This window comes from Neoarius graeffei, chromosome 6, assembly GCF_027579695.1.
Source record: "Neoarius graeffei isolate fNeoGra1 chromosome 6, fNeoGra1.pri, whole genome shotgun sequence".
NCBI classification, from domain to species: domain Eukaryota; kingdom Metazoa; phylum Chordata; class Actinopteri; order Siluriformes; family Ariidae; genus Neoarius; species Neoarius graeffei.
This window is the reverse complement of record NC_083574.1, coordinates 31,701,875-31,725,519: the sequence shown is the minus strand read 5'-3', so window position 1 is coordinate 31,725,519 and position 23,645 is coordinate 31,701,875. Positions and strand designations below refer to the sequence as shown.

Here is a 23,645-nt window from a genome sequence, read left to right as displayed (position 1 = left end):
GAACAAGTTGGCAACATTTTGCAACATCAATCTTTTTCCATTCTTCAACAATGACCTCTTTTAGTGACTGGATGCTGGATGGAGAGTGATGCTCAACTTGTCTCTTCAGAATTCCCCAAAGAAAATGATTTCTTTACACCACAAAGGTGAAGGCTACAAGAAGATCAGCTAAGCTTTACTTATCAGTCAGAATACTGTAGCAAAAGTGGTACAAAAATTTAAGAAAGATGGAACTGCAACCATCTCACAGAGACGTCCAGGTTGACACAATACGGCATACACTGCAGAGGAATGGCATGCATAGATGCCGTCCACAAAAGAAGCCCCTCCTAAAGCCCAGGCACAAAAAAAGCCCGCCTAGAGTTTGCCAGGGCCTGTGCTGACAAAGATGAAGACTACTGGGACTCTATACTCTGGAATGATGAGACCAAGATAAACGTTTTTGGAACTGATGACTTCAAAACTGTATGGCGTCGCTAAGGTGAGGAATACAAAGAAAAATGCATGGTGCCTACAGTGAAACATGGCAGTGAAATAAGGCAGTGTCCTTATGTGGGGCTGCATGAGTGCTGCTGGTGTTGGGGAGCTGTATTTCATTGATGGCATCATGAATTCACAGATGTATTGCTCTATACTGAAAGAGAAGATGCTACCATCACTCCGTGCCCTTGGTCATCATGTACTTTTCCAACATGATTAAACACACGTCTAAGGCCACTGTTGGATTTCTGAAGAACAGGGTAAAACTGATTCAGTGGCCAAGTATGTCTCCTGATCTGAACCCAATCGAACACCAATGGGGAATTCTGAAGAGACGAATTGAGCACCACTCTCCATCCAGCATCCAGTCACTAAAAGAGGTCATTGTTGAAGAATGGAAAAAGATTGATGTTGCAAAATGTCGCCAACTTGTTCATTCCATGCCTAGAAGACTTGGTGCTGTCATTAAAAATCATGGAGGCCATACAAAGTACTAGATGTAGTAGTTTTTGTTGTGGGGTGTACTCATTTTTGCACCACCCTAATTTGAGTAAAACTGAAAAAAATGTGTAATCTAATTTATATTATTAACCTTACTTTCACGTTATAAGTTAAACAGATGTTATATTAAACTTTGTCTTGTCATTTTGGAAATTGTTTGTGTTCATTGAGATTATTTAAAATGTTACTTTTCAAAAGGGGTGTACTCATTTACACTGAGCACTGTGCATGCATCACAGAATGGTTTGGTATTGTGACCTCATAAGTTCTAGAATTATTGACCAGGCTGTTTATTATTGAAATTAAGTGCGGAGGACCAAGCATGCAGAGAAATGCCTCTTATCTGCTCCGAAACTGAAGTATATCACATTCTTGATGTGCTGGGGAAGGGGACATTTGGAAAAGTCGTAAAATGCTGCAGACAGAGTGACGGTGAGTTGGTGGCTGTCAAAATCCTGAATTACAATGCCATTGGGAGCCAGTTGATCAAGAATGAGCTGAAAATGGTGACTACCATGTTTCAGTCCAACCTCAAGAGGAGTCATATAGTTCACTTTTTTGAGGCTTTTTGTGACACAACTCGGCACTACTTGGTGTTTGAGATGCTGGAGAAAAGCCTATACCAGCTGCAAAATGAGAACAGTTTCAAGCCTTTACCTATGCGCAACATCAGGACTGTTACTTGCCAGATGCTGACAGCATTAGCTAAACTCAGAGAACTGGCCATCATTCATGCTGACCTCAAACCTGAAAACATCATGATTGTTAATCAACAGCGCTTTCCATTCAGGGTCAAATTGATTGATTTTGGCTCATCCGGCATTTTCAGCGAAGTGCGCTGTGTCAAAGAGCCCTACATCCAGTCCAGGTTTGTAAACACTGAACAAAACATATGTCTGTCTGTCTGTCTGATCTGGTCTGGCTAGTGCAACTTTGAAGTGTCAGAAAGCTTAATGTGTGTAATTATTGATAATCTTTTATTGAGCATTTCTCTTTTTTTGAGGGGGAGGAGGATTAGTCTCTAGTGTCAGCTTCTTGTAAAATAAGTGGTAAGGCTATTCATTTTATAAATCTCATGTGGAGTGTCTGCAGGAATACAAACAGGTAAAGGGTAAAAGAGGTGAGAACATTATGTGGATAGAGAACCTGCTACAACTAAGGGGGTCTGGAAGCATGCTCCTCAGGGAGAATTTAAGGTCCAAAACATTTTCTACATTTATATTAATCAAATGCAGAAAATACATAAACAAAATGAATGGGTGTTTATTGGCATGCTTAGGGTAGGGCTGCTTGATCAGCAGACTTTTAATGTTAAATTATAAACATGATGATTTTTGTCAATACTGAGATCACGATTTAACACAGTTACTCACTGACTTTAGAAACATCATGAATTTTTGAACATTTATTGAAAACCTATTATTATTATTATTATTATTATTATTAAAAATGTCCTATTAGCTTCAGACATTCACCAGGATACTTCATTAACCTGTTAATATTCATGTCTGAGATTTTAAAGATGATTATTTTAACATTAATGTAGTTAAATATAATGGTTAATAGAGAAACATGTTTTACTGCTTTTCCTGTGCAGAGCAAATGTCAGCAGTAACCTCATATGAGGTTCATTTAAGCAATATCAGAGAGAGAGAGAGAGAGAGAGAGAGAGAGAGCTGCTGTACTTCAGCATGGCTGTGATTCGGTCACAGACACAAGGGCTGAAGGCTAATCACAGCCATGCTAATATTCAGTACAATAGCATGACCTTGAGTTGGATATTGCTTTTATACAACAGTTGTATAAACAAGAAATTAATGAGTAAGTGATATTTTGGACACGATATGGCCAAATGTTCCATTTATTTTTGCTCCTCAAGTGGAAATAGATCCCGAATCAGAATCAAATTGTTGCCAAGTCCATTCTCACATACAAGGAATTTGCTTTGGTGATTGGGACTTGAACAGTTAAGATACACGAATAAAAAAAAAAGGCAAAAGTAGTAATATAAATAGAAAAAAAGAAGAATCTAAAATATACAAATTTGAAAAATGGACATATTTAAGGGGTATGTGCATGGATTGTTTTGAAGTCCCAGCTGTACAGTATGTCCCTGAATGTGCAAAAATAGGTCACAGGATGAAGATGAAGAAGAGTCATGACATGAATGTGTGAGAAAAGGAGAATATGTGCAATGGGTTAAATAAATAGCCAAGCTGTACAGTGTGTGCCAGAATGTGCAATACAAATTCACAGGATGAAGATGTATGACATGACCATGAACTGTGCAAAATCAGTTCAGAGATGAAGTGCCTTAATGTCACAGATTGAAAGTGTGAGATTAGAGTCAGTGGGGGTCTCTGAGCTTATTGATGAGGTCAGCTGCAGAGGGGAAAAAGCTGGCCTTATGGTGTGAGGTTTTGGTTCTAATGGACCAAAATGGACCGCAACCTCCTACCAGAGGGGAGTGATTCAAAACATTTGTGTCCGGAGTGAGAGGGATTGGTCACAATCCTTTCTGCTCTGCTCAGGGTCCTGGACTTGTACATGTCCTGAAGAGATTGGCTGCAGCATTCTATCATCCTCTCAGCAGAGCAAATGATGCACTGCAGTCTGCCTTTGTCCCTGGCAGTGGCAGCAGCATACCAGATGGTGATGGAGGAGGTGAGAATGGACTATGATGGTGGTGTAAAAATACACCATCATTGTCTTTGGCAGATTGAACTTCTTCAACTGCTGCAGGAAGTACATCCTCTGCTGTGCTTTCTTGGTGAGATAGCAGGTATTTGTCTCCCACTTGAGGTCCAGAGTGATTATAGTGCCAAGGAAGCAGAAATACTCCACAGAGGTTACTGAGGAGTCAAACAGGATGAGGGGAAAGAAACCACACTCACTTTATAGCACTTCAGCTAATTGACTAGCTAATTCAATTAAGCTAAACTTGACATTCCTGTGAAAAGTTCTTTTGGTACAACTGGCATCCCTTCTCATCTTCATTTGAAGAACTTTTCATATTTTAAGTCAAAAGGTAAACTGCCTGGCCAAAAAAAAATAAAAAATCACACACTATTTTGGTGGACTGCCTTTAGCTTTTATTAAAGCGTTATAAACACAGATGTTTATTTTACTTTAGTATTTATGAGATACATTGCCTTGCACTTGCAGGGTTCCCTGTGGTGGTACACGTATGTTGTTCTTACAAACGGTCACAAAAGCCATCAAAAATCAGGTCAATGCATTACCATATACTCATGGTGCTCCGCTCCACTATGAATTTAACTGGACATACTGTACAAAGTGCCTTGGCATTTTTTGTGGCTACTGCCTCACATAGAGGCTGTAGCCACTGTCATTGTGTTGTAAGAATGTAAGCATGAGTGTAAGAATAGCATACTGCGCATGCACATACATGTGTGGTGATTAAAATGGCCAGTGAGTGTATACAATTCAGTTCACCATTCGAAATAAATGGACTAAAGAAATCACTTTCAGACATGTTTATGCTTATTACAGGGGAAAAGTGTGTTCCTATTTTAAAATATACTCCAGGTTGTCCCCCTTTCCTCACCTTCTTTGGACAGTGGTCCCATGAATAATGTAGATGTGACGCACTTCCGAGTTGTTACAGAAAGTTGTCGAAAAGAGTATTGAGACCACTGAGCTCTAGCGCCGGGCCTTTTCCGGGAAAGAAGAGTTTCGGTCACGGCAACAGTATGTGTATGTCAGCCTCGGTTCGGAGGTTTGTTTCAAAAACTGTAAGTAGTAATGCCAGCAGCGCTTGCCGTGTGGGAAGCACCTATCCGTTTACATAGTAAATTGGAAATTTTCGATTGTTGTGTACCAACATAAAAAGTACGTTCAGCTTCACAAGAGTTGGGTATCTTATAGGAAAAAAACCCTGAATTTTCAGAATATGTACTCAGATTTGCATGATACTGATTACTTTTGACACGGCGATTTTTTTTTTTTTTTTTTTTTCCTGAATGTTGAAGGTGAAACCTCTGAGTGTGGCCATATTGGATTTTGGTCGAAAGCCAATGACATGCCACCTCTGTGACGTTAGACTCTAGCTCGCTTTCAATTGGTCGACACTGGCCAAAATTGATACCAGAGATCGGGAACAATCATGACCCCTAGTGGGCCTTTTCATGGTAATTTCGGTCAAACCGAAAGCTGGCCAGAGACAGTGGAAGTCTTTTTCACAGTCAATAGGTGTGTATCCTTCTATGGAAAACAGTAAAAATATTGGATTCTGTAGGATAGAGAAAAAAGAGAAGGTTCAGAGATGTTAAGCATATTGTTTTGAAGAAGTCACATTTGATTAGAAACATGTAATACGTAGCGCTTTTGAGCACCACCCTCTGAAAAGTAACGTGTGGATCTGTGCTCCCAGCTTTTGGCTTGTTGTGCCATCACATGCAATAAGGGGCGTTTGTATGCCCATTAGGCAAGTTGTTGAGAAGAGAATACAGTTAGAGGGGACCGATTTAATACTTTAAAAGGAATCTATGTAGATTGATATCCTTAATGATCTTTAGTTGGGTTTGAATGATTCGGTGCAATTGCCAGCAAAGTACCTACAATCAACAGCTCTGGTCATGCCATGGCTCAGTTGTTGAAACTGATTTGAGTAGTTTACGCCACCTCACTATGCAAATAATGCAATTCAATTTCAAAATAAATGAAAAAAAAATACTGGAGCAAAAGGTTATTTTTAAACTCTGAGCAATTGATAGATGTTTTGGGCACAAGAATTGCTCCTGAAGGTGCTTTACTTTACTTTCTCAAGATGGATGTATATTGCTGGAAGCGTCCAAATAAGGCTGACCAGATTTTTTTCCTTTTCTTTTTTAAAAAAATTCAAAGTTTCAAACAGCTGCAACTTCTGTTCTATTTAACCTAGGGGGAAAATAAAACCAGTTTTGAATCCAGAACTTCATGCTCTTTTTCATATGCCACACTCTTTGATCACAACTATATTTAAAAAATGGCCTGTCTTTGCTACTGTAAGAGGTAAGAGTAGAATAATATAAAGTACAAACACTTGATATAATTTACTTCTGTGATTTTTTTAAATTGTTCATTTTTGTGGCTACTGCCTCATAGAGTAAATATATACGCTATATTTACTGTATGGACATGGTATCAGAAAACAATTTTATTTATAAGCAGTAGCCACATGTACCCATAGGGTACCTATTTTTTTTCGACAACCATATGCAATGTCACAATATTTATTTTTATCTAACGTTTTTTGCAGAGATCTGATATTGACAAGGAGAAAATCAAACCATTCCATAAAGTCTTGTCCAGCACATCCTCAAAGACTTTCACTCGGGCTAAGATCAGGAATCTATGGTGGCCAAATCATGTTGGAAAATTATTCCTCATGCCCCCTGAACCACTTTAACAATTTGAACCAGATTAATCCTGATATTGTCATTCAGGAATATCCCCATGCAATCAGAAAAGAAAAAAAAATTGTTTATGGGATAACGTCATTCAGTACATTCAGGTAGCATACAACTCCATTTCCAAAAAATTGGGACACTGTGTAAAACATAAATAAAAATAATATGATTTGCAAATCATGGAAACCCTATATTTAATTGGAAATAGTACAAAGACAACATGTCAAATCTTGAAGCTAAGAAATGTTATTTTTTTTTAATATATGTTTTTGAATTTGATGTCAGCAACAAGTTTCAGTAAAGTTGGGACAGAGGCAACAAAAAAATTGAAAAAGTTGTGTAATGCTAAAAAACCCTAATTTGGTTAATTGGCAACAGGTCAGTAACATGATTAGGCATAAAAAGAGCATCCCAGAGAGGCTGAGTTTTCAGAAGTAAAGATGGGAATGGGTTCACTGCTCTGTGAAAGACTGCATGGGCAAACAGTGAAACAATTGAAGAGTAACATTCCTCAATGTAAAATTGCAAAGAATTTGGGGATCACATCATCTATGGTACATAATATCATTAAAAGACTCAGAGAATCGAGAAATCTCTGTATGCAAAAGACAAAGCTGAAAACTGACACTGGATGCCTGTGATCTTCAGGACCTCAGGAGACACTGCATTAAAAGCAGACACATGTCTAGTGGAAATCACTGTATGGGCTCAGGAACACTACAGAAAAACAGTCTGTGAAAACAGTTCATTACTGCATCCACAAATGCAAGTTAAAACCATATGTAAACAATATCCAGAAACACTGCCACCTTCTCCAGGCCCGAGCTCTTTTACGATGGACTGAGCAGAAGTGGAAAATTGTCCCAAGTTCTGACGAATCAAAATCAGAAATTCTTTTTAAAAATCATGGACACAACGTCCTCCAGGCTAAACAAGAGAGGGACCATCCAGCTTGTTATCAGTGCACAGTTCAACCCCAGCATCTGTGATGGTATGAGGGTGCATTAGTGCACATGATATGGGTAGCTTATACATCTGGGAAGGCATCATTAATGCTGAATGATATATACACATTTCAGAGCAATATGCAGCCATCCAAACAAAATCTTTTTCAGGGAAGGCCTTCCTTCTTTCAGCAAGACAATGCCAAACCGCTTTCTGCACATATTAAAACTGCATGTCTTCATAGTAAAAGAGACTGGGTGCTAAACTGGCCTGCCTGCAGTCCAGACCTGTGTCCCATTTAAAACATTTGGTGTATTATGAAGTGCAAAATATGACAAAGGAGACCCCAAACTGTTGAGCAACTGAAATTGTATATCAGGCAAGAATGGGACAGCATTTCTCTTTCAAAACTACAGCAATTGGGTCTCCTCAGTTCCCAAATGTTTACAGAGTGTTGTTAAAAGTAGAGGTGATGCAACACAGTGGTAAACATGCCCCTGTCCCAACTTTTTGAAACATGTTGCTGACATCAAATTCAAAATAAGCATATATTTTTTGAAAAAAAAATTCTCAGTTTCAACATTTGATACTATTTTCTTTTATTTGTCTTTGTACTATTTTCAATGAAATATAGGGTTTCCATGATTTGCAAATCATATTCTGTTTACTTACGTTTTACAGTGTCCCAAATTTATAGAATTGGGGTTGTATATGGAACCTTATGAAACACATAGTGAATCCTGTATGACAATAGCTTTACACACACACACACACACACACACACACACACACACTTATCAGAAAGAAACCTAAACATGGAAAGGAATTTTGGAGCTCTATTTCTATCGGTATTTATATTGATCACTAACATAAAGAGAAGATAGGTTGAGGATTTTTAAAAAATGTCAGAAGTGATGACCTTGATCATTACATTGTATACACATAGGACGTTTATTATTATTTTTTCTTCCTTCAGATTTTACAGAGCTCCAGAGATTCTACTTGGACTTCCCTTTTGTGAAAAGGTAGACATGTGGTCCCTAGGCTGTGTGATGGCTGAACTTTATTTAGGATGGCCTCTTTATCCAGGCAAATCTGAATTTGACCAAGTGCGCTACATCTGTGAGACTCAGGGCCTTCCACATTCTCATCTGCTGAACATAGCTACAAAAACCAACAAGTTCTTCCAACTTACCAAAGACCAACATAGTGCACCTGCATGGGAGCTGAAACCTTCAGTGTGGGGTCCTAATGGAGACATTGATGAGCATCGTAAATATGCCTTCAGTTCTCTGGACCAACTATGCAACTTGAATATCACAAAGAAAAACAAGACATCCTGTAGTGAGGATGCAGCTGCCAAGATCACAGACTGCCATTGCATGGTCGAGCTTATCAAACGAATGCTGGCACTCATCTCCCATCAGCGAATAACCCCAGATGCAGCCCTGAGGCACCCATTCATCACGCTCACACATCTTGACTCCCCAGACACTCAAAGTTATTATGATTTGTCACTCGAGGAGCTGCAGAAAGCACTGATCCAGATATGATCTATAGGTCACAGAGTGGAAAACTACAACCTAGAAGTAGCAGTAATAATACACTATACAACACACACAATCTTTTATTTATTACTTTGTTGTGATCTGCTTATTCAGTCACACTGTGATATTATAATCTTGATGAGAACCCCCCCACAGGAGGTAGGCATATTGGTGCCAAGTCACATACAAGTCCTGTAATTCCTATATTGTTCACTTGATTTATATATAAATAACCTCGAATTAAAACTGAAAGTCTGCACTTTGAGGTCATATAGTAATTTTGACTCCAATCTACTGTGGTAGACAGCTAAAATAATTGTCAATGCCCAAATATTTATGGACCTGACTGCAGTGGCGGCTGGTAGTCTTTCAAACGGGAGGCTGGTCGGTTATGATATTTCCAGATTTTAAAAGAAAAAAAACATCAATTTTGCCCATACTCTTGCCTCTGATCTGGCTGATTGTTGGCAGGGTCACAAACTGTGAAATAACAGGTTCTTTTGGCCCATTAGCCTACTGTCCAATATACATGATGGTGGTGTTGGGGGGCGGGGGGGGGGGGGTATATTTTAACATTTTATATTTTAAAATTGTGGCATGTTGTTTAAAAATTGATCATTATTGAAAGCAGCTCTTTGTCAGGAACCTCAGCAGTAACAGCAGAGTGTTCTGGAATAGACACAAGCACTGACCTTGGGGAGCCAAACATAGAGCTGGGTGCCACACATTTCCTTCAATGACACTTTCCCTATATTTTACTTATTTTGACTGAGAAATATTTTATTGACAATTTTGATAACCCTTCACTTTTAATCCAGGTCTGTAGTGTGAAATGTTCTTGGCTGTGTTTTTGTTTAAAAATGTTTTCCAAATTGTAGCTGTGTTTAATTCATATCCAGAGAAATATATATTCCAATATAATATACTCAGCATAAACATTTTAAATAGATTCTATATTTTTGGTCCATCCATGACATATTACTAAAGTAGCCTATTTACTGTTGTTGATGTGGGTCACTTGCTGTTAGCCAATTCACTTTCTCGTACCAGGAGAGCTGAAAGGAACAAGTATTATTCCCTACCTTTTTCACCAAGTCAATTTGAGGCGTTGGTCTACCCTGCTCTTTAATTTTTTCCTCGAAAGGAAGACTGGCAAATGGCTTCGCCAAAATTAAATCAGCAATGCTTGGCATTCGTGCGCAGCTTTCTTGCTAGCTGACTAGCCCCCTCAAGTTCAAGTTCAGTCACTCAAATAAACGAAATTTCTGGAACTATATAGCAAACTTGACAACACTATATTTACACTTTATTTACAATGAAAATATATACAAACTAAAAAAGCTGGTATAAACCGTATGTAATGAATGAAATCGAAATGTAAGCTGATCTCTTACAATACACCACAGCACTTGCGAATCCGCATGGGACTGAACTGAAATTCACCACTGCCTGTCTATATTTGAAACGAGTTGTCAATCAAAGAAAATATCCGGCCGCTTTCACCAATCACCAGTCTCCTTGCAGAAACTGCCATGTCCCTCCCAGTGTGAGGCTCGGAGTCCATGGGCGGGCATTTTCGCAGTATTTGTCCAATAACCGTCTTGCATTTTGAGATTGAAAAGCGCATAGCTCCCAAATGCCATTGAAGTCCATTGAGGCTGGGAGTCCATGAGACTCCGTGGGCGGGCATTTTCGCAGTATTTATCCAATAATCATCTTGCATTTTGAGATTGACAAGCGCATAACTCCCAAATACCATTGAAATCCACTGAGGCTGGGCTGCATCGCGCTGTCACAAGGGGGACAAACACACACACATTAGGCGAACTGGGGAAAGTTATAAAGGAATGATTTCGCACTGTAGTTGGGTTGAGCACATATATTTCTATGATTCTGGATCTGAAATAGCAATGTTATAAGGTCGGCTATAACATAAGCCTAGCGCAATTCATCCTACACGATGTTCGTCATTTTTAGAGGAGGCTGAGCCTCCCTCGTTGTCTTAGAGCAATCGCCCGTGCTTGACTGCATACAGGCGTCACAGTAGCACAACAGGTAGCCTTGTTGTCTCGCAGCTCCAGGGTCTCTGGTTTGATCCTGACTGACTGCTGTTTCTGACTATGGTGAATAGCAACTCTTCTTGGGCTCCTCTCATACAGATACCACTAACTGTTTTGTGTTCAGCAGGAAACAGGCAGCTTGGGAAAACTTGGAGTGACAACGAATCATAAGCCTTTAACATCCCTACTGGAATGTGAACTGAATCACAGCACTGACACCTGGACATGCTACAGACTTTTAATGTTAAATGCCATCAGTTTGAGAGTACACTCATAGAAATCTTTAAACATGCAGATGAAATCAAGAAAATTTGTTTACAGTGAAAACAAGAATGCAGTCTTTATGGACAGTATAGACAAGTACACTTGAAACTGACATTACGTGGGAGAGTTTAGATAGATAGATGTTTAGATAGATTTTAAAGCAAGTTTAAAATATTAAAAGATTCAATTAAATTAAAACAACATTATCTGAAACTTGAAGAATAATCATGGGTCTATTGTGGAACAAGATAACAATCCAAAACATAAGACAAAAATCAACAGAACAGTAGCTTATTTAAAAAAAAAAAAGTTTAGTTATAATCTTCATTCTCCAGACCTGGTGGGTATTCCAAAGTGAAAAATGACTTTGTTAACAGTCAGCGCGTTTACATGCACATAGAGAAAATCGAATTTCTGCCATAGCTCAACTGAAATCAAAGTTCTAAATACCATGGAAACACCTTAGCTCGGCTGAAATCGAACCGAACTGGTTTCTCGTAATTGAGCTACGCGACCTAGATTATGAGATTGTAGCCAAGCTACTTAGTGCATGTAAACCCTATCGAGCTACGTAGTCGAGCTACTTACTTCAGCACTGCCCCTTCCGGAAGTGACGAGACCACAAGCGGGAAACACAACAGCCTCGGTCGGCATGACAACAGTAGGCTAACATGCGCTTCTGGAGCAATGAGGAGATAGAGTTCATGCTCATTCAGCTTAAGGAGTTGAATATATATAAAATATATCTCAATGTTGCTGTCCTCGTCATTCTTCTTGTGAACACGGAACTGATAACTTTGTTTATACTCTTGAATAGCTCTTCCTCATGATGACAACCAGAAGTGTACCAACACGATGGGGCGTGTAGCGCCACCTGTGGCTCAGGTGCACAATGTACCTCACACAATAGCTCGATTTCCTTGTGTGCATGTAGGATTGGATTTCTCTGGCACCCCTGCTGGGACCCTTAGCTTGATTACCGACAGTAGCTCGATTTGGATGTGCATGTAAGCGCACTGCCTGAGATGAGGGAAACTCTGGGCTTTCCCATTCCAGACATAGGTAACTCAAACACTGGGTCAGTTGCCATGGTAACAGACTCCGTGACCCTAATCTATTCGCTGGTGGGTTTTCTTTAACAAACCCCGAGTTTCTCACTGTCTCCTTCAGCTTGCTGAGCATGAAGCGGCTGTTGGACATGACGCGTCCTTTCCTTTCCTCACTAACCTGATGTTGAAGCCGAATTAGTTCGCTTAGCCGTATGCCGGGAGAGAATTTTGAGACCCCGATTAGATGTGCTTTGTAATCATTAGTATCCATCATAAAATTTCGATTTACTGTAGGCTAATGATTAGACTATAATATGAGGGGTGACTGATAAGTTTTGAGCCTCACCCAGAAAACCGTGAGATAGGCAAATTAAATTTAGTCTACATAATCTGCCAAATAACATTATTGTGCTCCCCAAGTTTAAATGATCCTAACACTATTTTCTTTTTGCGGGCTCTCGAAGTGAATACACATGACAGGCATCAAGAAAATGGAGAAACTTGAGTACTGGTCTGTGATCAAGTGTCTTCATGTGGTACCAGACATGCAGAATACCTATTTTACTGTCTGACTACACCACCTCCTGATAAAGGGCAGGAGAAACCCCTAATCTTTCCTTAGGTACAGTGTGGCTGGTTCTAGGCCTTCCCCGCAAAGGGACAGTTGACAAGAGGCATGTGTATATAAACAGTTCAAATTTATTACAAATTAGTATAAATACACAGTATGTATAAAAATAAAAACGACTGCAGAGGATAACCGGCTGATTCTCCTCAAAATAGAAAGGTTGGATCGGCACACACAGCTCCCCTCTCAAGAGGCCCCTAGTGGGAGACAGAAAAGGAGACAACAAACCCAACACCAAACAAAGCATGCAACATTACACACCAATACAGTGTGCCACCGCCCCCCAGTAAAGGAGCAGTAAGTCAGTGCGGATCTGGCCTTGTACAAGGACAACCTACGTGAGGGATATAGAGAGCGAGGAGAGCAACCGGCATCCACCACCATCAATAGCACAAGATGCTAGATTAACTATAAATACTGCAGTAGGAATGGACTCCTTGACAATACCCAGTAAGCATACAGGGCAGGTAATAAAAGATAAACAAAACTAAAAATCAAAAGAAAACAAACATGAACAGTAAAACAGTGATTGGCCTGGTCTGTTTTAAAAGAGAACAAGGCATGTTAGTTCCTAGCTTCATTTAACAGCACAACATATCCAAACATGACCAGCAAATATAAGCCTACTTTGCACAAATGCTCAATACTTCCACAGCACAAGAACACAGGAAGGGCAAAGGGAACATTCCAATGCTGCAAAAAAAAAAAAATTATTTATATTATATATATATATATATAGTAAACCCATTTTAAATATCAGTACAAAACAATAAACACAATTATATAATTTACCAGTGCATCAACATCTATAGTCCAGCAGCTCATAGGGGGTCACATCAATATTAAAATGCCATGCAGTAGCCTCTGTGTCCTCCATGAAGAGGGAAACATGCTTCTAGCAATCGCCCTGCATGAAAGGGGAGCCCAACTCAAAGCAGCAGTAGCAAGCATTAGCACCAAGAGAGTGTAAGAGTCTGATCTACCAAACTTTTATAAATGTCCTGGTTTGTCATGTGACCTGCCTCATGTAATTACCTGTATTGCGTGACTGCCTGTGTTGCAAATAACAGAGCCCCACATTCGGTTGAAAGGCATGACGCCATCTGAGATCCATAAAAGTTATGGTGAACACATTAGGGGAAGATGCTCCTTTGTATGCCATGGTCAAACATTGGGTCAGAGAATTCAAGTGTGGCAGGGAGAGCCTCAACAACGATCCAAGGTCAGGGAGGCCATCAACCATGTTTACACCAGAGAACCTTGACCTTGTCCTCAGGATGGTTATAGGAAATTGCTGACTGTCATCTCATCAAATAGCAGACAGTTTGGGTGTCCCCCAGGAGCTAGCCGACAACATTCTGAGGAACGAGCTCGGCTTGTCGAAAGTGTGCGCTCACTGGGTGCCACATCTCCTGACCGAGGAACAGAAGCGCACACAGTGCACCCTGTCTACCAACAATTTAGAACTCTTTGAAGCTGATCCGGAAAATTCCCTGGCTCGATTTGTTACCATGGACAAGTCCTTGGTTCATCACTACCATCCTGAAACCAAACAGCAGTCGAAGCACCCCTCCTCTCCCACCTCAAAGAAAGCCAAGGTCACGGTCTTGGCTGGAAAGGTCATGGCATCTGTTTTCTGGGATGAACGAGGCATGTTGCTGTTAGATTACCTCCAAAAGGACCACACATAGTCACTGGACAATACTATCACTGGACAATACTATGCTGACCTGCTGACACATCTACGTGAGAGAATCAAGAGGCAGCAAGGAATGCTGACCAGAGGGGTCTTGTTCCATCAGGACAATGCTCCGGCCCACACCTCAGTGGTGACGATGGCAAAAATCCATGACTGTGGCTTCCAGCTTGTTCCTCATCCGCCATACTCACCAGACCTCACACCCTCTGACTTCCACCTGTTCCTGAACCTGAAAAAGGATCTGGCCAGACTGTCACTGTAACACTTCCCTGATTACTGTGAACACTGAAACACAGGCAGGTGGGATCAAGTTCAAACTCAAATTTTATTTGCACACAACCAGATTACACAAAAATGCTTTTCAGCAGTTTTCCCTGGAGGTGCTGTGCACCACTGCATGAGCATGACATCAATCAGGGGGAAGAAGAAAACTCACTCTGCTGCTCTCCCCTTTTATCTCCTTTTTACTGCACACAAACAGCACATTAATTTAACACAGGTGCTTCCACTTTGCCAGTCACCTTCCCCAGCTTCTCTCTCCATTCACAAACTGCTGCTTGACCACGCCCCCGCTGTCACAGCCACCAATGAGGAGGCCATGGATGCCTACCTCAAAGCCTAAAATAAAGACTTCTACTCCAGTAGGATCCAGGCAGTCCACCACTGGTAGAAGAAGTGTGTTGACTTGAAGGGAGATTATGTTCAAAAATAAAGCATTAAAATATTTCTATTGGCTATCATTTCTTGGAGGCTCAAAACTTGTCACCCCTTGAACATTGATATGTGATATTATTTTAAATGCATGAAAACTGAAAAAATATTTAATCTTTAAAAAAAATTATAATTTTTAATTTCTGCCATTACAACAGATGTCATACAAGCTCAAGACAGTGTATGACATCTGGCGAAAAACAGATGTCATGAATAATTGGCAGAGATTGGGAAAAACATCTGGCAGAGTTAAAACAGACAATCTGGGAAGAACAGGGGATGAGTATTTCAGCAGGGATCATTCAAAACCTATTTGGAGGACAGAACAGTGAGTGAAGGCATTTATATTACATTACATGGCTGTGGCAGCGGGGGCGTGGTCAAGCGCCGGTCTGTGACGGGAGGGCGGAGCCAGGGAAGGTGAGTGGCAGAATCACTACACCTGATGGTAATTAACCTGTGTTTGTGTGGCTTCCCAGTAACTGCGCCCTATTTAAGGAGACAGAGGGAGAGCAGAGGGAAGCTCTTCCCGGGACGAGAACACAGCGTGTGTGTGTGTTTTGGGAAATATTGTTAAACTGAAAAGTCTGGCAATAAAGCCTGTTCCTTACCTAAAGCTTTGTCCTGCCGTCCTCTGTGCTCCACCTTTCCTGGGTTTCGGGACCACTGTAGAATGTCCCTTAGGTGTAGGTGGAGTACATCTGTACTATACCTATATATATATTTTTTCAGAATTGGTTACAGAATAGCCTTGTCGAGGGGAAAAGTCAGTAAAAATATTTATTCACTGAAAAGAAAAGCCAAAACATAATGGGTACAAATGGTAATGCATTTCAAGTAACACATTTAAGGCTGGTAAATGACAGCAGTATTATTATTTTGGGGTTTCTGGGCATCAGTGACCAGCCATAGATTTACCTGAGAAAATAACATTCATACCAGTTTAATTTCTTAATATTTTAGCCGAAAATTTTAAAAACATGATCTGCCCAGGTACAGTGTTTAAATTCTCTTTGCTACAAAAGCCAAAATAATAGATTGCTACTATGTCTGTAAGAGTGACGGGTTGTGTTACAATCAGGGTACGCAAGCTAAAAACCACATTTAACACTTATTATCTTCAATATCAAAAGACTTGACTAAATAAACTTGGTTGTTTATTGTAGCCTTGTGATAGCTCTACCATGCAAAAAAAAAAATTGGTGATAATGTTATTTTTGGTGAATGTATGGCAATATATGTCATATTTAGCAAAATTACTCGTGTCATTTAGAAAAAGTGCTTTTTTGACCACAGGTAGCTCCAAAAGGGATGCACTTAAATCATTCTTTATACCATAAAACAAATATTTGGTTCCATATCATTGGAAACATAGTTAAGTTTTAATGTTGAATGCCAGTAAGTTTTCAGACTATTTTGATCAAATTAGTATGTAATTGTGTCAAAAAAATGTCCTCTCCGAGACAGCTAATCTTTCAATATAAAATAACATATCTAAAATGATTATTTTCATCCCAAAATGTGGTCAAGATATTGGGACATAAATATTAGAGACAACTAACACAAAGCTTACAGCCTTATATTTAAAAGCACTATGGAAGTAGTGGATTCTGAATTGTCAAAAAAAATGTCCTCTCCGAGAATCACTTTATTTGTTTCTCCCAGCCCTGCTTAAAGCTACACTTAATCTTCTTTATCTTATAACAGATTACACAAAACTACCATACACATATGTCAAAAAATTACCTGAAATCTGTTTTTAACGTGTCCTTCACTTAAAAACTGGTACAAGAACCAGTTTGAATCAATTTGAATTTTGGACCCCTGTGACACAAACTTTGTACCCTGATTGTAAAACAACCCTGATAGTTTGGCAAAAGAACGCATTACTGCATTCAGTGCATCATCAATCAACAGCTAAGACAAGCTTGATCTGAAGTTTGCTTCTGCAGTTACAAAAGCAATGTAGCTAACAAGTCAGACAAATTTATTATAATCCAAATCACTTCTAATTTACATGCCTGCATTTAGCCTTTAGAAATCAGAAACCCACACCTCCTACCTGAACACCAAACACATCTTGGTTGACTGACTAAATTTGGAGTGGGGGGACAGTGCGTACCTTTTATTTTTGGCCAAACCTTTGCTTTGTGCCAAAGTGCAAGTGGATTTTAATGCTATCTGTAATAACTGAGTCATGATTTTAAAAAAAAGGACATTAAATGTCTCAATCTTAGAAATGAATATGTAACTATTCCTCATTGAAGTTCCTGCAATTATGTTCATTGTGTTGGTTATGTGTTATGGTTTATGTAATGCAAGGAGAAAACAGTTAATTATGCACTGGACTGAACATCATGCCCTCTGTTCTAATCCCCCTCCCCACCCCCACCCCCACACACTCTTCTCATTGACGTTCCTGTAGTTGCTATCTTACTGGCCATTCTGTTAATCTCAAGTGAAGCTGGTTAGATAAATGCTGGAGTGGCAATCAAGTCAAGATCATTGTAGAATTCAAGAATACAACTAAATCAAAAAGTAGCCTGTACCATCTGACAAACATTTTTCTTTCATTATTTGTGTTCAGGCTGCATTTTGTAATATAATGTCAACTTGCAATTTTTTTAGAAGAAGAAGAAGAAGCCTTTGTCACATGCACACTCAAGCACAGTGAAATTAATGTAAAGGCAACCAAGTATTTAAATCTGAGATGAAATCCTTTCAGCTACATTGTTGCAGCTGCAGAGGTTGAGTGTGTTTCCCCATACTCCTCCTTTTACATGGCCTAGGTGTTAGCTGAAGTCCACAAGGCTGCATTAAAACAACGCTGGGGAACACAAGGGCATTTTAATGTGCCCCCTGCTGGTTCAGTGTTATACTTCACATATCTGCTCAAGGTTGCTGTTGTATTTGAGTGGAGTGCTGTAGGAAGAATCCCAGTCTCTTTCAAACACAGCCTGCAGCTGTTTTCGCACTGGAGATTCTGAGGATGAGGTCGAAGTCTGATTCACCACCAAAGCTGAGCCCGCTGTGTTCACAAAGTAATCGCCGGACCAGTTTGACGTTCCTGTGCAACATGGAGCAAATAAAAACAATCTGATTACCTATTGTAATCTTTGCACTCTACATCTTCATGGGTGAATGCTGCATCCAGAGGCTGTTTGTTGTGAGAAGGAACACATTTCTCCTAAACAAACATTTAATATTATGTACTAAATATTAAATTCCAAATTCCAAAACAAATAATGGTAAAATGTGTGGAATGAATGGAGCAAGTGAATCATGGCTGCATCTCACTCAAAACTTGCCAGTGACTCATTACACTTAAAGCATATTTGTTAAAAATGATTTTTACCCACAAAGGGCTTATGAGTTGCCATCAACAGAAGGACAGCGAAAAAAAAAAAAGAATAATTAAAAATTTTTTTACGATCATTTTCACACTTGTGAAAACGAATACCATGTTCACTTTTTCAACACTTAACACATTCACCATATCTGTAGACTGTGAGATAAACTGAGAATTATTTTGCATTGCTTTCATACAAAATGCATTCAGTGACAACTTCTTCCAAAATTCATCAATACCTCTGTCAATATTCACCACCAGCACAATTTTTGCAGACATTTAGATACTCTGTTCAAAACAGTTAACTTTCGGTTCAAACGCTAACAAAATTTAAGTCATGTTTGATGGAAATATGCTGCATTTCAACAAATTACTCGTAAACTACTGTAAAGCATGAATTACTGTCAGATTATTCTGATGTTAGCTGAAGGTTAATTCAGTTTATTTGCACCCTTGTTACTATCTGTATGAAAGTGGTGACGTTTACAGTATATTTCATATTTGGACATGTGAAATTCTAAATTTTTGTTCAAAATTCAGCAGCTGGATAAGCCGTTTCAGCTAAAGACCTACCCAGGTGTTTCTGTTTGTGTCCCGTTACCACATACACAAAAGAAGCCATCTTTGGATTACCATTTGCTTTCCTTATGTAGTCGTGTATGTGAGTAAAATGGATGTAGCAAGAGGCAGAGGAAGAAGACGGCAACGCAAAAGACCTAGAACAGTTGTTTCTGATGAAATCAGAGCCATAATAAGTGACCATGTGGTAAATCATAGTCTGTCCATCAGGGATGCAAGTTTGAGGGTTCAACCAAACTCACCTACATGGGTGCAAGTATAAAATTTTCAAAAACCTGAAAAGTCTGACAAGGTCAGACGTGCATGGCATAGCCATGCGGGGGGGGGGGGGGTTACAAAGGGTGGTGAGCCCCCCCTTAGGGCTCGAAAAAAAAATAAATTACAAGTTAAAATGGTTGTCTCTCATGCAATCTCATGCAAACATTTATAATATTAATAGTTATATGATTTGCATATTCACATCAAATGTTTAATACATTTCATCAATTCATCTGAAATAACAATATTTCAAGTACAAGGCTTGATATTTCAAAACATCTACAGTGGTGCTTGAAAGTTTGTGAACCATTTAGAATTTTCTATATTTCTGCATAAATATGACCTAAAACATCATCAGATTTTCACACAAGTCCTAAAAGTAGATAAAGAGAACCCAATTAAACAAATGAGACAAAAATATTATACTTGGTCATTTATTTATTGAGGAAAATGATCCAATATTACATATCTGTGAGTGGCAAAAGTATGTGAACCTCTAGGATTAGCAGTTAATTTGAAGGTGAAATTAGAGTCAGGTGTTTTCCATCAGTGGGATGACAATCAGGTGTGAGTGGGCACCCTGTTTTATTTAAAGAACAGGGATCTATCAAAGTCTGATCTTCACAACACATGTTTATGGAAGTGTATCATGGCATGAACAAAGGAGATTTCTGAGGACCTCAGAAAAAGTGTTGTTGATGCTCATCAGGCTGGAAAAGGTTACAAAACCATCTCTAAAGAGTTTGGACTCCACCAATCCACAGTCAGACAGATTGTGTACAAATGGAGGAGATTCAAGACCATTGTTACCCTCCCTAGGAGTGGTTGACCAACAAAGATCACTCCAAGAGCAAGGCGTGTAATAGTCGGGGAGGTCACAAAGGACCCCAGGGTAACTTCTAAGCAACTGAAGGCCTCTCTCACATTGGCTAATGTTAATATTTGTGAGTCCACCATCAGGAGAACACTGAACAACAATGGTGTGCATGGCAGGGTTGCAAGGAGAAAGCCACTGCTCTCCAAAAAGAACATTGCTGCTCATCTGCAGTTTGCTAAAGATCACGTGGACAAGCCAGAAGGCTATTGGAAAAATTTTGTGGACGGATGAGAACAAAATAGAACTTTTTGGTTTAAATGAGAAGCGTTTAGAGAAAGTGTTTAGAGAAAGGAAAACACTGCATTCCAGCATAAGAACCTTATCCCATCTGTGAAACATGGTGGTGGTAGTGTCATGGTTTGGGCCTGTTTTGCTGCATCTGGGCCAGGACGGCTTGCCATCATTGATGGAACAATGAATTCTGAATTATACCAGCAAATTCTAAAGGAAAATGTCAGGACATCTGTCCATGACCTGAATCTCAAGAGAAGGTGGGTCATGCAGCAAGACAACGACCCTAAGCACACAAGTCGCTCTCCTAAAGAATGGTTAAAGAAGAATAAAGTTAATGTTTTGGAATGGCCAAGTCAAAGTCCTGACCTTAATCCGATGGAAATGTTGTGGAAGGACCTGAAGCGAGCAGTTCATGTGAGGAAACCCACCAACATCCCAGAGTTGAAGCTGTTCTGTACGGAGGAATGGGCTAAAATTCCTCCAAGCTGGTGTGCAGGACTGATCAACAGTTACCGGAAACGTTAATTGCAGTTATTGCTGCACAAGTGGGTCAGACCAGCTACTTAAAGCAAATGTTCACATACTTTTGCCACTCACAGGTATGTAATATTGGATCATTTTCCTCAATAAATAAATGACCAAGTATAATATTTTTGTCTCATTTGTTTAACTGGGTTCTCTTTATCTACTTTTAGGACTTGTGTGAAAATCTGATGATGTTTTAGGTCATATTTATGCAGAAATATAGAAAATTCTAAAGGGTTCACAAACTTTCAAGCACCACTGTAGCAACTACTAATTTAAATGTTGAAACAACCATTTTTAATATGCTTTTGCTGTGATACCTTTTTTACAATATATACACTGGAATAGCTGTGTTGATCGAACAACGTGCTACATGTGTGAAACATGATATCACACATGTATAACACCGTGAAACAACGGGCTAGTCAGGGCCGCTCGTCGGTGAGCGGCGTATAAATTGAAGGAGGTTTGTGGCGAAGACGAGATGAAAAGATTTGTCTTGTGCAGAGACTGTACCGTGGTAACCTGGTAATACGCTGAGAGTGAGACAGTGAGAGGGCCACCCCCCCGAAAATCTCAATGGATTTACACGATTTAGAAAAATTACTTTTTCAGAACCGAAAAAAACGGAGCTTCCGACACATGCCGGAAAACTTGCACCCATGCACCTAGGTCCACAGTGACATCAACAGTGAGGATTTTCAGGCAAACCAATAGGTCCTATACAGTATTCTGATTGAAGGCATCTGATTAATGTGTATATACATATACAGTAGTAGTACTTTGGCTCACTACTGTACGACACAGTGGTTGCCTCCCACAGGGGAAGGGGAAGAATATTTATGCCTCAAAAGGAGGATACAATAGTTGAGATGGTCACTGCCAACAACAGCATCAGGCTCAAAGAAATACGTAACAACATCATCTCAGATAACATATTTTCAAACAATGAGAATGTTAGCACTACAACCATTACAAGAGTGCAGCAGAAACATCAGATCAAGATGAAACAGTTGTACACTGTTCCATTTGAGAGGAACTCTGAGTGCGTCAAGGAACTTGGGCACCAATACGTCCAGGTGAGTTACGGTATCTGTGGTAATTCTGAACGGCACGACACATACAGACATTTTCTTTTGAGCTATTGTGCACAATACTAAACACTATGCCATTTGTGTCTTTCTCGACTTTACTGAAGAGTCATGGAGCTTGAAGCCAGTGAAAATTAACACATTCATCTTTGTGTATGAGGCCGGTTTCAACTTGGCAAAAAGACGCTGCTGTGAAAGGAATGCGATTGGGAAGGGGGTAACTGTAGATGTTCTAGGCCAGTAGGGGGCTAACATCACCATGTGAGCAGCAATATGTAGTAATGGATTGCAGCTGGAGAAGGCTATCATTAGCCCATACAATACAGCACGCCTTAGTGTTTTTCTTGATGAATTCTATAAAAAACTTTCAGAAGACAGACAGAATTTACCAGTATTTGTGACTGTATGGGACAATGTGACCTTTCATCACTCCTGCCAGGTCATAGAGTGGTTTACAGCCCATCCCAGGATGATGTCATTATTTCTACCACCATACTCTCCTTTCCTCAACCCCATTGAAAATAAATAAATAAATAAATAAATAAATAAATAAATAAATAAATTAAAATATATACCACATATAATTTATTCCCCCCCCCCATGGAGATGGAAAGATTATGAACACCACCCACAAGACCAGATGTTCCTTTAAGATGCAATGGATGCTGGGTATATGGACATAACAGTGGAGGACATCCAGGGCTGGATAAGGCACTCTAAGAGATTTTCTGACCTTGGTATATGGCAAGAGAAAGCATTTAGTGTGATGTTGATGAAAATTTATGGCCAAATGCAGAGGACAGGATGGATTAGGCCAAGCCAACAGTATACTTCTGAGACATTAATGGACAATATGTGCAAATTACTGTATACAGTGAAAGCATGCTCATCTCATCTCATTATCTCTAGCCGCTTTATCCTGTTCTACAGGGTCGCAGGCAAGCTGGAGCCTATCCCAGCTGACTACGGGCGAAAGGCGGGGTACACCCTGGACAAGTCGCCAGGTCATCACAGGGCTGACACATAGACACAGACAACCATTCACACTCACATTCACACCTACGGTCAATTTAGAGTCACCAGTTAACCTAACCTGCATGTCTTTGGACTGTGGGGGAAACCGGAGCACCCGGAGGAAACCCACGCGGACACGGGGAGAACATGCAAACTCCGCACAGAAAGGCCCTCGCCGGCCATGGGGCTCGAACCCAGGACCTTCTTGCTGTGAGGCGACAGCGCTAACCACTACACCACCGTGCCGCCCCGAAAGCATGCTATTTAGCATTTTTGGTATTGAATGTAATGTCATGCTCCACCCCGGACATCCACTCTGGAGATTTATTATCTCTCAGTTCAGCGGTAATCCGGATCCGGGACGGGACTTTCATCTTGCCGGCATTCACTTCCTGGTTTGCTCTGCTGTGTATGAAAAAGGCC

The 23,645-nt window shown here is 39.9% G+C and overlaps 2 protein-coding genes across 8 annotated transcripts in view; one reads left to right on the top strand and one right to left on the bottom strand.

Moving 5' to 3' along the window:
- Positions 1 to 1,313: 1,313 nt before the first annotated feature.
- LOC132888258 (homeodomain-interacting protein kinase 4-like) lies at positions 1,314 to 8,890 on the top strand. Its single transcript, XM_060924332.1, has 2 exons — positions 1,314 to 1,849; positions 8,314 to 8,890. The coding sequence occupies exons 1-2, from the start codon at positions 1,314 to 1,316 to the stop codon at positions 8,888 to 8,890; spliced, it is 1,113 nt and encodes a 370-aa protein (XP_060780315.1).
- Positions 8,891 to 12,938: 4,048 nt separating this feature from the next.
- pld3 (phospholipase D family member 3) overlaps positions 12,939 to 23,645 on the bottom strand; it is a 62,682-nt gene continuing 51,975 nt past the window's right edge. For 4 of the 7 annotated variants that reach the window (XM_060923566.1, XM_060923568.1, XM_060923565.1 and 1 more), the window contains one exon: positions 12,939 to 18,362. In XM_060923566.1, coding sequence (XP_060779549.1) covers positions 18,169 to 18,362 — 194 coding nt within the window. In that variant the 3' untranslated portion in view covers positions 12,939 to 18,168. The remainder of the gene's footprint in view (positions 18,363 to 23,645) is intronic. The other 3 variants (XR_009654876.1, XR_009654878.1, XR_009654877.1) reach the window with 3 other exon arrangements.